The sequence below is a fragment of the Coprinopsis cinerea genome (assembly GCF_000182895.1).
Source record: "Coprinopsis cinerea okayama7#130 chromosome 4 map unlocalized cont3.4, whole genome shotgun sequence".
NCBI lineage: Eukaryota > Fungi > Basidiomycota > Agaricomycetes > Agaricales > Psathyrellaceae > Coprinopsis > Coprinopsis cinerea.
Genome location: NW_003307541.1, coordinates 3,095,071 through 3,107,285, shown reverse-complemented (window position 1 = coordinate 3,107,285; position 12,215 = coordinate 3,095,071). Strand labels below are relative to the sequence as shown.

The following is a 12,215-nucleotide window of genomic DNA, read 5'->3' as shown; positions in this document are numbered from 1 at the left end:
GCTCACTCGCTCTTTATCCGCAGAAACCTCATTCATCTCAGCACCCAGCCCCTCGCCCCCAGCTCTCCACTCTCTCATTCGAGATCAGAGTCTGACCCCCGATGAACGGCTCGCGGAAATCAGGGCTCTCCGATGTCAACAGTCCGATCTCTGGCAGGCTATACAGTACTGGAAGGCGCAAGCCTTCGCTGGCAGTGCGCATTGCACTCTCATTAAGCGCGAACTCGCTCTAGCAAAATTGCAGGTAGCGAATTTGGAAAAGAAGAGGACGAGGCGAACAGGGAAAGAAAAGGCTCGGATTCTTGTACATAAGAAGTACAAGGCTTCCTTTATGGAGGAGTTGGAGGCCGAATTGAAGTCATTACTCCAGAGGGCTGGTCGAGAGGCAGCGCAACAGGCTTGGATGAGTACTGAGGTCAAGGAGAGAATCTTCGACCGTCCCCTTTCCTCGTACAAGAAGCGTGAAGATCTCGTTATTCTGGCCAGGGTCCTGAACCTCAGTGAAGCTGGGAAGGTTGTTGACATTCGACAACGCCTCCAAGGACATCTCAAGGCAGAGCAAGAGAATCTCGCAGGTAATCCTCGATTTGCAGGTTTATTCTCGCGCTCTCAGCGTCGAGGAGCTACTACCAGTACTACTGCGCAAGCGACACCGGCACCATCTCCTTACACCCAACCACCCCTTTCCACCCCAACGCAGCAGACACAGCCAGCTCTCCAGCTCCTTCCGCGACAGCCCTTCACCGTCAACAATACTCAGAACTTTAGTTATACCCCAACCATTCACCATGCATACACTACTAGTAATTTTTCGTACGAAACCCCACCTTCTAATTTTCACCACTACCCTTTATATTATTCTACTTAGACCGCTTGGAAGCATACGAAAATGTATTGTGTAGCAAAGTAATTACATGTTTCTGAATCGATGGCTGATGTGTTCGACGAAACCACGTCTGATGAGATAACCGCCATCGAGAATGACGGACGACGGAGGCTCCACCTCAGCGTCCCGAAGGAATAGATTTGCAAGGTCAAGGAGGACTCTCTTCGTGCTAGAAACCTCCTCCTCCAGCTCCCTGACGCGTTTCTGATACTGTGCCCGCTCCCGTCGCCATGCCTTTTCCTTTCGAGTAATTTCAGCCATCCTCCCCTCAAGTTCCACCACTCGTTCCTCCAGGGTTGGTGTTGAAACATCGGTAGGCGCGTTTGATGTCGATTTAAGCGGTGTTGATAGAGGCAATCCTTTGGGCTGAACAGAAGGTTGGCGAACGGGCGGTAAAGGTGGGATATAAAGGTCCTTGTGATCAACGAGGTTTTCAATCCATGCCTGAGACTCGGCGAAGTCGTCGAGGGCACCATTCTCTTCAAAGTGACTAGACACATTTCATATGACCTATTAGCAAAAACACTATTGTCCACTGGAGAGTCCTCACCTGGATATACGAGCCTTGGCTGCGCGAGCAGATGTCCGGCTGGAACTCCTTGGAGTTTTCGAGGTCTGGGGACCAGATCTATGGGCGCCGGACACTGATTTCTTTTTTAGTGGTGCTTGATTCTCTTTTTCTCGCATTCGCTCGCGTCAGGAAACAAAAATGAGGGGAGTGGAAGAAGCAGTAATGGATGTAATTGCAGACCAGCGACAACGCGAAGCGAACGGTGGACGAAAGTGCGGAGAATCAATTACTAAGCTATCGGCATTGAGGTGCCGGGTGTGACATTTGTGACAGTGGCCGAAAGATGGTGGTGGCCGAGGTATGGTGCGATGACAGTATACAATCCATGTCGAAATACAGTCCCAGATGACAGGCTGCTCTGCGGCTACTACTTGCAAAACATTGGGGATCTCAGCATCATCCCATGCCGTTTTTTTTAATCTCCAGCGTAACTTCCATCCGCGACTTGGCTCGTCCACCCCAAATGCCCCCAATGCTACGCCCCTACAACACCAGGTCCACCTTCAGAGTCCTGTCTCTGTCCATTCTTCAATCCACACCATCCGGACTGAGTTACAACTTGAACACGCGAATGATCCTTCTGGTTGGACTAATCTTGCAAAGCTTGAATTTCAAGCATGGTCTTCTCCAAAAACGCGTCGTACGAATCTTGGTATCCGGCTGCGAGAGTTCGGTTAAGAGGTAAGATAACGCAGGAAGGACGATAACGCAGGAAGGACGATAACGCGGGAAGGACGATAACGCAGGGAGGACGATCAGGCGTTAAGGACGATACCGCGGGGGGAGAGGACGAGAAGACGCACCAGGGTTATTAGCCAACGCTCTATACCGCGCAACTACAACCCGGTTATGCTCAATCGCGGCTAGCTGGCAGTGCTTTATCGTTCCTGTGAAGGATGCAAATAAGGTCAGTCTTTCAGATGCACACGCAAGCTAGACTGGAGAACGGGTATTTGAAAACCATGTTAGAGAAAGGGATTGGAGAATTATGTTAGAGAACTCGATTTGAGAACCAGATTACAGAACGGGATGCGAGAACCAGATCGAAGTACCACACCCGAGAACAGGGAACAGTGAAACGAAAAACGAAACCCCGAAGGACATTGCTCAAAGTCCGAAGAAAAAGAAAACGCACCGGAGAGATGCACGACGTTAGGTATATACCTTACACCATCCCCAGTCCCTCCTCTTCCTCCTGCTGTAGACCTGACACCCCCGATAGTACTAAGCAGCGTCAGCCCCGCCCAGGCGATCTTATGGTGCTCGCGCGCGACGCGGATGATCGCTGTGTTTGTTGTTGGTGAGAAGTACTTGACTGGGGGGCCGGCGGTGATGAGGGGAGCGAGGGCATTGCGAAGCGTTGAGGAGTGGATGCGGAAGCGGAGGAGGAAGGACGAAGCAGGACAGAGTCGACCAGGCGGCGGCAGTGGTGAGCAAGCGAGAGAATGGACGTCGTTCGTCGGGTAAGGGAGAAGTACAGGCGGAAGGACGAGGTCGAGTAAGAAACACCATGCACCCCATCTACCAAAACACACAAACTACTCACCGGTCAACGAAGGCGCGACACTCCCCCAGCCTACATCCCCGAAATTCGTCAAGATGCTCTGTTTGAGGGCGGTCCAGATTTGTTTGCCGTCTAGAGGTGGGAGCTGTGCAGAATTATTCGGGAGCTGGCCAAGCGTTGTTCGAGAGGTAGGAGCTCCTCCAGATGCGGTGGTGGGTATGGGTATGAACTCAACGAGGAGCCATCTATTCTACGTAGGCTGGTTAGTGGTTAGTAGGGAAGGAGGAGAGGCGTGGTGGTGTAGGCGAGAGAGGGAAAGCGTACTTTGAAGCGAACCATCCTCCCTACGACTCGTTTGCGCGCTAAGACGTTCTTGATTCGTGGCCAGGAACCCTAGGTTCTTGAATCGGGGCAGCGCGTCGGTTATTAGACCCTCCTATCGTTCAAACGAGTACTATAGACTATAGTAGTATAGATGAAGACTGAAGTCGTCGACGGTCCGCAGCCTCAAGTGGCTTTCACGTGATCATCAACTCGATAGGGGCACGCGCCTAATTGCAGTGTTCCATTGGTACTGGGTAGCAGAATCGTCAAACAAATACTTAGTCCATTAGATCGTATATACAAATCATATCAAGTCGTAACTGTCATTCCTGAGCTTTCGTTCCCTACGAACCAATATTGGGACTTGGGGTCGGCTGAATCGGTCGGATTAGGCAACGCCGCTCGATTCACCCTCCGCATTTCCCTGAGCAGCTGCAGCAGCCGTCGCCTTCTTCTCAGCGATATACTTCTCCTCATCGATACCGCGCTCCACCTTATTGACAGTCTTCACGTTGAACGTGATAATCGTCAAGCCAAACTCTTCAAGGATCCTCGACTCCCAACCATCCAGGGATCCGTTCCTCGATCAAGATGCTCTCGAGGTCGTCCACCCGGCCGCCAAAAATGGTCAAAAGAGTAGAAGAGCTGGCGTAACAAAAAAAGAAAAAAAAAAAAAAAGAAAGTCAGATTACAGATTACACTCAACGTAAGAGTATCTGTTGAAGTGTTGAAAGCTATGTACGCACTTTGCACTGCCAAAAGTCCTGTGGACCTTGCTGAGGGTGTATTCGGGGTTAGTTTCGCGGGCGTCGACGCGGCGCTTCGCGGAGTACTTGGAAAGATCTTCAATGGTCAGGACCTTCCTTCCTTCTGCATCTGTCCCCGTAGCGGAGTCAAGAAGCTCACGAATAAAAGGGATATGCGGCTTGGACTGGTCAGGAACGAGCGCCGCATCCTCGCCTAGCATTAGCATTGCCAAGATTTAAATGGACGATCCTGTTAGACGAGGGGGAACAAAAGGAAAAGGACACACGGGTCAGCGAGGCGTCGTGCTCAATCCCATTGTGTAGATCCAGCTCTTGCAGGTCGAACGTGTCCTTGTTGAAGTCCTTCCCCAGCATGGTGGCAGCGTAGTTGGGCACGAAGAGGCAGAAGCTCGGTGCAAAGTTGTATGTTTCGCGAATCTTGTCGCCCATTTCTGAGAACTTGATGTTCTTCCCGTCGTGTGGCAGGATACCTACATGGTACATAGTGCCCCCCAAAAAAGAAAAGAAAAAAATGACTTGTTAATCCAATCACCCAATCGAGGGAATACGAGTACAGGAGCAGGACGTATGTATGATATGTATGTACGTACCATGATTAGCCATCGCGTTTAAAGCAGGACACGAACACCGACTGTCGCCTTCTTTGGGAGGTACGAATTCAGGCCACTTGCCACCGGCGCCGGGACATCCTGCGGGCGTCACGCTCCCAGGTTTTCGGTTAGGCCAGACTAGATTCCCCATGGTGCAGCCAGCATCCCATGTGACCGCGCGCAATGATCTGAATTTCCCTGCAATAACACCCATTCTTTTGGCGGTCGGGGGGTGGGGGGATGATGATACTAGTAGGTCAGATAGACTGGTGGCGGAGGGTGCTGAGTCGAGGGGAAGAGGTGGGGTGTACAAGAGCCCTTGATTGGATTGTTTTCGCCTGCATTTATATGAATATCCATTCTGTCCCGAATCCCGATTCGTGTTTCCGTGAAACGTCGATAGACGATAGACCAGGGAAGCGAGTTAAGCGAGCTACAGAGCCTCGACCAGTTCCCGCGTGTATAACTTGCCCCTGTCCCCCCATCACAGTCCCCCAGTCTAGTCAGTGACAGAGTTTGGGCTGTGTTTGCGGCATAAGAACCTAGGGCTGTGGAGGAAGAGCAGAAAAAGGAAACCACGACTCGGGAGATTGGCCTTGGGGCTTGGGATTTGGATTAGGCAAGCAGAGTAAACGGGAGTTTGGAAGATTTTGGAAAGGAAGGAGTGGATTCGTGGGCGCCGCTTTGTTTGGATAGTGATTATTTGGAGTTGGCGGCCAACTTGAGCTTCGACTTCATCTTCGACCACTTCGACTGCGGTTACTTGGACTGCAGGGTACGACGTTCGAACTTCGTTCACGACGCTCAGCCAGAGAAACGACTCGACGGCGCCCCACAGAGGCTAGCCTTGACGAAGAAACTACAAGCGGGGAAACTAACAAGGAACACTCGACATATGGACTACGACTTGCATACCTGCTAGGACGACTACGACTACGAACGAGCACGGGATACCAGGGAGTGGACTGGACATCAACATATCGACTACACCATACGACATTCACTGCATACGCCTTCGGCTACATACGACAACGTTTACGACGGGCACACGACTGACTCGACTCGAACCAACGTTCGACATTGCGGCTTTGTCGTTAGAAGCGACTAGCGCATACACATCCGTACTCGGAAGCGAGAGTAGGAGCGGGAAGGAGTAGGAAGAACCCTTGAGCGGATACCAACACCTTCGAACAAACACGCATACGAGTACATCGAAGAGTGAAGAGTACGAAGAGGAACAGGGACGACGATGGCTCCAATCAAGCTATTCAGCCTGTTCAAAGGGTCCTCGGCGCACCTCCCGCCGGGCCACGCGACGCACGACTCGTCCCCGACGAGTGAGAAGGGGTACATCCCGCCTGACGAATTCGGTGCTCAGAATGGTGGTGGTGGTGCGTGCTTTTCTGTTTTTTAGATGTGGTTGTTGGATGCTCATTCTCATTGTTGTCCTTCTCTTCTTCTGGGTTCTTGGTCACCCTGGCCGGCCGACTACTCTTTCACTTATCTTCTACTACTCGCTAAACCTCTACCCGCCAATCCCTACAACAACGAATCCTCACAACACCCTCATAACACACTTACCTCCACACCATCACCCTCCATACCCACACCTACACCCAACCTACGTCTACCACCCCCCTCCAGGCAGCACACCCCCACCCCAAAACGGCACCCTCTCCAAAAAAGAACTCAAACAACGCGAAAAGGCGGCGAAGAAAGCCGAGAAGGAGAAGAAGCGGCAGGAGCGGATAGCGAGGGAGAGGGAGCTGGATAGGATGGAGGAGATGTGGGAGAGGGGGTATTACCAGCCGCCTGTTACCCCTCCTCCGCTTGGGGATCGGAGTAGGAGTGGTGAGGGAGCGGATGGGTTCCCTGCGGAAGGGACGTACGGAGGAGAAGGCGCGTACGTCCCACCCGGCATGGGAGGCGGCGGTGTGCAGATCGGGTTCATACCCTTCAAGAAGGGCCGCGAGCGCAACTTGGATCTCGTCGAGGCTATTAAGATCTTGGATAAGTACAAGGATGAGCTGGGTAGTGATGCTCTGGTGTGGCATGCGAAGATTGAAGAGTGAGTTGGTTGATTCCGTTTTTTTTTTGTATGTTTGGTGCGTTTTGAGCTGACTGGAATATGTACTGCTTCTGCTACCCCCTCTATGTTCTCGTTCTATCCGACTCTACCTCCACCGCGCCATCTTACCACCTACGCCCCCTTCGACGCCGCCAAACGACACAGACTAGCCCAAGCAGCACCGAAAGCACCCGGCAAACTAACCAAACGCAAGCCCAACCCCGCGTACGAGCACAACTGCCAAATGGTGCTCACAGACCTCCAAAAGACGTTGGGATTGTACGTCCCGGGTGTAGCACCCACACCCCTCCCCGCGCCCTCCCTCCTCCCCGACTCGTCCTACCCCCCGCCTCAAGCTTTGTCGCAATCTGGTTTTACACCGCCTGCTTCGTTTTCGAAGAGGGGTTTGGAGGAGGAGAAGGAGAAAGGGAAGGAGAAAGGGAAGGAGAAGGAGAAAGGAAAAGGAAAAGAGGAGAAGAAGAAGAACCCATTTGGATCCCTCTCGAGGCGTAAATCGACGAAAGCGAGGTCGAAATCGCAGTCTCCGCCTCCACTCCCCGTTCTAATGCGTGGACCGCTGAATGGGGGGTCGCCCAGTGTTTCTTTTGGGCAGGACGCGCACCAGCATCCGCATTCGCAGCATGCATCGGGCTCGGGCTCGGGATCTAGACAAGCGATGCATCAGAGGTCGCAGTCGTATGGCGGGCACCAGGTGAACGGTGCTGCTGCTGCAGAGCCGGGGTTGAAGAGGTCGAATACGGGGGTTAGTGCTGGTGGTGGTGGGGGTGGACGACGTGGATCGTCAGGGAGGGGGGTGGATGGGGAGCCTGAGGTTATTAGGGTATGTGGTTTCGTTTGGCTTTGGATTTGGTCTGGGGAGGGAAGCTAATGGATTGTGTTTTTTGCTTGATTTTTTTGGACTATGTTCGACTTGATATTTTCGACTATCCGACACCGACTGACTCTCGACTACACGACTGACCTCAACCACACAACTCTCGACTACACGACGACTGCGATATTTTGGCCCCCTCCATCGACGCTTCGGACGACCCTTGCTCTGTGCACCTGCGCACTGGCCCTCCCATGACTCTCCCCATCGCGTCGGCTCACCTCGTTTTCCCATTCCTATCCACCCATCGAACACCTGACGTCAACGCGCAATTACAATTATAATTCTGAACCCTCGATTGGTTTACCCGACGCATTCGGCGCACGCGCACACACAACCCCTTAACCCGACACATTCGCCGCACACGCACGCACAACCCCTTAATCCCAATGGACTCCACGACCCGACCCGACACGCTACGCGCACATCCTTCAATTGGACTGCGACGTCACACTGCGCGCATCCCCAATTCCATGGACTCGTTTGGTCCCGCCTCGATTTTGCCTCGACTGGGCCAATCGTAACCGTCCCGTGCTGTGTTGTGTTGATTGCTCCATCGTCGCGGTCGCTTACCTTCCTGCCGTGCGGGACCAATTCATCATGCGGGACCGATCCATGACCTCCCGCTAATCCACGATGCGGGAATCCGTGGTCCCTCTCGCTAATACACGATGCGGGACCGATGCATGACCGGTGACCACTCGCTAATCCATGGCCACTCGCCTCTCCAATCCACGACGCTCCAACTTTGTTCCTACCGGATCTCTGCGCTCGGCGAATGTGGATCTGTATGGATCTCTTGCTTGGTGTCGGGATCTACGACGCGTTACATACCCTCCCTCGTTTGGGTGTGACACGGCCTTCTCATTTCGCCTGGGATTACCCTTCAACCTTTGTCTTCGCTTGGAATTACCCTCCAACCTTCAACCTTGATCTTCGCCCTTCATCTTCGCTTGGATTAACGACCTTTATCTCGCATGAAACCCGGAACCTTCCCCTCGCTTGGAATTATCCTTCAACGTTCAACCCTCATCTTCACCTGGATCTCGCCTAATTAGGACCCCGACACCGGCCGCCCTTACGAGAGGCGGGACAGGGATCGTGACCGAGACCGAGACCACAGGGATAGGGATCGCTACAGAGAAAGGGACAGGGACAAAGAAAGGGATAGGGACAGAGAAAGGGATAGGGATAGGGACAGAGAGAGGGATAGAGAACGGGACAGGGATAGGGATAGACAAAAGTCTGGATCCCATAGGGAGGATTACGATTCTAGTTCTCGGGTGCGTTTCTTACTTACTTTTTTGTTGTGGATAGAGGGGATGGCTGATTGGTTTTCTTCTGTTTTGTTTCATGCTTGTCTAATGCGTGCCATTTTTTCGATGATCTGACGCCTGTCTAATGCTTTGTTACTCTTTCTACTTGGTCTCCCTGTTGGTCTTCCCTGTTGGCCTTGCCCTTGGCACCCACAGCGCCGTCACCGAACCGAGAGCTACGACCGGGAACGGGAGGAGTATTATCGACAGAAGGAGCGTGAGAGGGAGAGGGAGAGGAGGCGGGAGAAGTATTACTCTGATTCGTATAGGGATAGGGAGAAGTATAGGGAGAGGGATAGGGGTTATCGAGAGAGGGATAGGGAGAGAGATCGTGAGCGGGACAGGGATAGGGAGAAGGGGAGGGATAGGGACAGGTACTACCGCGAGCGCGAGCGCGACAAAGAAAGAGAAAGACGCAAACGCGAGCCGTCAGTTATACCCGAAGGCGCAGCTACAGGCGGGCCCTCCTCCACCCCCCACGACGACGATGACGCCCCCCACCACGCCAACGCTAACGGGGGCGTACGCCCCTTCACACCGGACAACTTCCTCCCGCACCCGGCGCCGCCGGACGAGGACGGCTCGCCGCAGCGGATCGTACTCGACAATCCTACCTTGTCGGAGCTGAACCAGAGCGCTGCTGCTTCGAATTTGAATTTGGGTGCTGGGGGAGGGGGCCCGGGAGGGGGAGGGGGTGGTGTACCGTTTGTGCCTACTATGGTGCAGTTCCCGACGGAGGAGGGGGAGGAGGGGTATGGTGAGCGCAGGAGGGAGAGGGAGAGGGATAGAGATCGCGACCGTGAGCGTGAGCGTGACAGGGAACGGAGGAGGAGGGATAGGTATTATGAGGATGAGGAGCGGTATCGGTCTTCTGGGCGGAGGGAGCGTGACCGCGACCGCGACCGTGATCGTGACAGAGACAGAGACAGGGAGAGGAGGTATCGAGAGAGAGATAGGGAGAGGGAGTACAGGGATCGGGACAGGGACAGAGACAGAGACAGAGACGGAGATAGAGATAGGGATAGAGATAGGGATCCGGAGAGTTCGAGGTTTAGGGAGGTGTTTTCGCCTCCTGCGGGTGTGGCTATGAGTTTGAGCGGGGCGGTTGCGATGCAGAGGTCTGAAGCTGGGTGAAGATGGGGTGGAGGGAGGGGTTGAGGATTTAGGTGAAGGTGGGGTGGAGGGAGGGATTGAGGATTGGGGATTGAGGTCGATGGAATGGTCCGAGTTGGGGATGCATGCACCGCCAGTAGTACTTGGTCCAGGTTTTGCTTTGATGGTGCGATGGGATGGGTGGATGGATGATTGGGCTCTGGCTTTTGCCTTCTTTCGTCTTGGTTTCCTTTGCTTGCTTAACCCCGGACCAATATGTGTTCGACGATGATCACAAGGGGATGGATGGATCACCATTGCGTTCGCGATCTTCAGGTTGATGCTCGACGTTGACGAATTTCGATGACGATGATAACGTTTTTCCCCCTTTTTTTTTTTTTTTTTTTTCTTTTTCCAAAACGTCGTTTGTATGTATGTACCTCTACTTACTCTACCCTAGTACCTTACCCCGCTCTACTCTTTTACTGCACTTGCTCATTTTCACTCGTCGCGTTTGCTCTGTTTTCTTGCTTCTTTCGTTCTATTTTTTCTTTTGCTGTTCGGACATACTTATCTATTGCTTCTCTTATGTATTATCGTCGCTCTTACTATCCGCTAGTAGTTTATTTACGCCAGTTTCTGCTCCTTTCTCAACGCCGTTATTCTATTTTTTTTAGTTTCGTTTCGATCTATTTCTATCTCCATCTCGGTCTCATCCTTGAACTTCTCTCTCGCTCTCGCTCTCTGTCTCCCTCGCGCACTTTCTGTTTCCCTTTTCCGTTACTACAAGAGTATACCCCTTAACCCTCGATATCGATATGCCTGGTGGAATTTGCAATGTTAATTTATTTTTTGTTCGACTTACTGTTGCTGCTACTACTGGTTTGAATGGGCTGTGGGTACGCTAACGCAAAGGGTCCAGAGAGTCGTCTTGATCATCCCCCTTGCATATGTCAATGATCTTCGTGACCTGCCTGGGGGTGGCGATCACGTGCACCCGACGCGTCGGTCGGAGCGGTCGAAGCGCCCAAATAGGGGTTATCCCCAGGCGCGCGCCTTAGCTCTCGCATGCACAAGGATTAGACGGAGAGCTGACATTAAGCGCTATACCTTTCTATCCTTTTATCCAACGAGTGCGATAAAGATTACTCATACATGAGGAGAAAGTGGAGATTGTACCGGTAAGCCGGATCCGTGGAGAGAAGCAACATTGCGGACCTGTCCAGACGAAGAGGCGCTTCATTCGAAGTCACGGTGATTGATGTGACTGACTGGCTGACTGACACCTTCCCTTCTTGAAGCTTGGGCGCTTGACGGCCAAGTAGAAGTAGGAAGGTTTATGAATAAGGCAGGCGGGAGAGCGGATGGATTAAGATAGAAGGAGCGGAGGAGGACGTTCGATCGGCGATTTGCTGATGATCGATGGGCGACTTCGAAATTTCAGAAGGACCCGCGTAGATCTGGAGTCGATTGGGCGTACGAGGATAACAACGGTGAGGAGGTAAGCTATTCCAGTTCATTCCAGTCCAGGAGGTGGTTCAGGACTTGGCCTCGGAAGGTGGTCTATATCGGTGTTGAACAAGGTGCAGTGACTGCTCGCCGCTAATGTAATGGAACGAAATGGTGGGGCGAGCTCTTATCCGATGCCATAACCGAAGCTTTAAGCGCATTTTAGTCCGCGTACAACATGTTATTCAGTACTATCTACAGACTGGGTCTAGTACATGTCAGCAAACGAGAGGAAACCGGGGAACACATACGAACACACAAACAGGCGCCGGGTAGTATATGCAAGGAAAGGGGGAATCAGGGGGAATCAGGGGTACTCAGTACATAGAAGGTATATATGCAAATGTTAGAACGTAGTAATGTAGAAAAAATGTTTGATTATTGAATGGTATAGGGGTGTCGAACCATGAATGAACGAGAAGGCAAGCAAAGGTATCACGATGGGGGGTGAGGTGACATCTCCGTTATGCAGCAAAAGTGGTCCATAGAATCGTTACCATGATTTCGTGAATGTTGAAACAAGAAGTCGTGCATGTGCGTGGGGGGTATGTAGAGTCAAGAGGATCGTCATGGCATACAGAAAAGAAGCGAATGATTCATTCTTCCACTCCGAAGTTCGAAAACCGTGATCTGCTCTCTGTCGAAGGCCGGAATTTCCAAGAGTATATCGTCTTCATGCAAACCTAGAAGCAGACC

At 52.4% G+C, this 12,215-nt stretch overlaps 6 protein-coding genes across 6 annotated transcripts; 3 read left to right on the top strand and 3 right to left on the bottom strand.

The window, feature by feature from the left end:
- Positions 1-910: 910 nt before the first annotated feature.
- CC1G_08088 (hypothetical protein) lies at positions 911-1,573 on the bottom strand (the record flags this gene model as incomplete). The annotated part of the gene is made up of 2 exons (XM_001836651.1): positions 911-1,376; positions 1,437-1,573. The coding sequence occupies 2 exons, from the start codon at positions 1,571-1,573 to the stop codon at positions 911-913; spliced, it is 603 nt and encodes a 200-aa protein (XP_001836703.1).
- A 473-nt stretch (positions 1,574-2,046) lies between these two features.
- Positions 2,047-3,300, bottom strand: CC1G_08087 (hypothetical protein; the record flags this gene model as incomplete). The annotated part of the gene is made up of 4 exons (XM_001836650.2): positions 2,047-2,117; positions 2,593-2,995; positions 3,038-3,211; positions 3,286-3,300. 4 exons carry the CDS (start codon positions 3,298-3,300, stop codon positions 2,047-2,049), a joined length of 663 nt encoding a protein of 220 aa, XP_001836702.2.
- A 373-nt stretch (positions 3,301-3,673) lies between these two features.
- CC1G_08086 (hypothetical protein) lies at positions 3,674-4,793 on the bottom strand (the record flags this gene model as incomplete). Its single annotated transcript, XM_001836649.1, has 4 exons — positions 3,674-3,866; positions 4,032-4,245; positions 4,319-4,522; positions 4,643-4,793. The coding sequence occupies 4 exons, from the start codon at positions 4,791-4,793 to the stop codon at positions 3,674-3,676; spliced, it is 762 nt and encodes a 253-aa protein (XP_001836701.1).
- A 1,098-nt stretch (positions 4,794-5,891) lies between these two features.
- CC1G_14487 (hypothetical protein) lies at positions 5,892-6,714 on the top strand (the record flags this gene model as incomplete). The annotated part of the gene is made up of 2 exons (XM_002911443.1): positions 5,892-6,033; positions 6,287-6,714. 2 exons carry the CDS (start codon positions 5,892-5,894, stop codon positions 6,712-6,714), a joined length of 570 nt encoding a protein of 189 aa, XP_002911489.1.
- Positions 6,715-6,795: 81 nt separating this feature from the next.
- On the top strand, positions 6,796-7,599 carry CC1G_14486 (hypothetical protein; the record flags this gene model as incomplete). Its single annotated transcript, XM_002911442.1, has 1 exon — positions 6,796-7,599. One exon carries the CDS (start codon positions 6,796-6,798, stop codon positions 7,597-7,599), a length of 804 nt encoding a protein of 267 aa, XP_002911488.1.
- Positions 7,600-8,273: 674 nt separating this feature from the next.
- On the top strand, positions 8,274-10,052 carry CC1G_08084 (hypothetical protein; the record flags this gene model as incomplete). Its single annotated transcript, XM_001836647.2, has 3 exons — positions 8,274-8,390; positions 8,661-8,885; positions 9,132-10,052. 3 exons carry the CDS (start codon positions 8,274-8,276, stop codon positions 10,050-10,052), a joined length of 1,263 nt encoding a protein of 420 aa, XP_001836699.2.
- Positions 10,053-12,215: the final 2,163 nt, after the last annotated feature.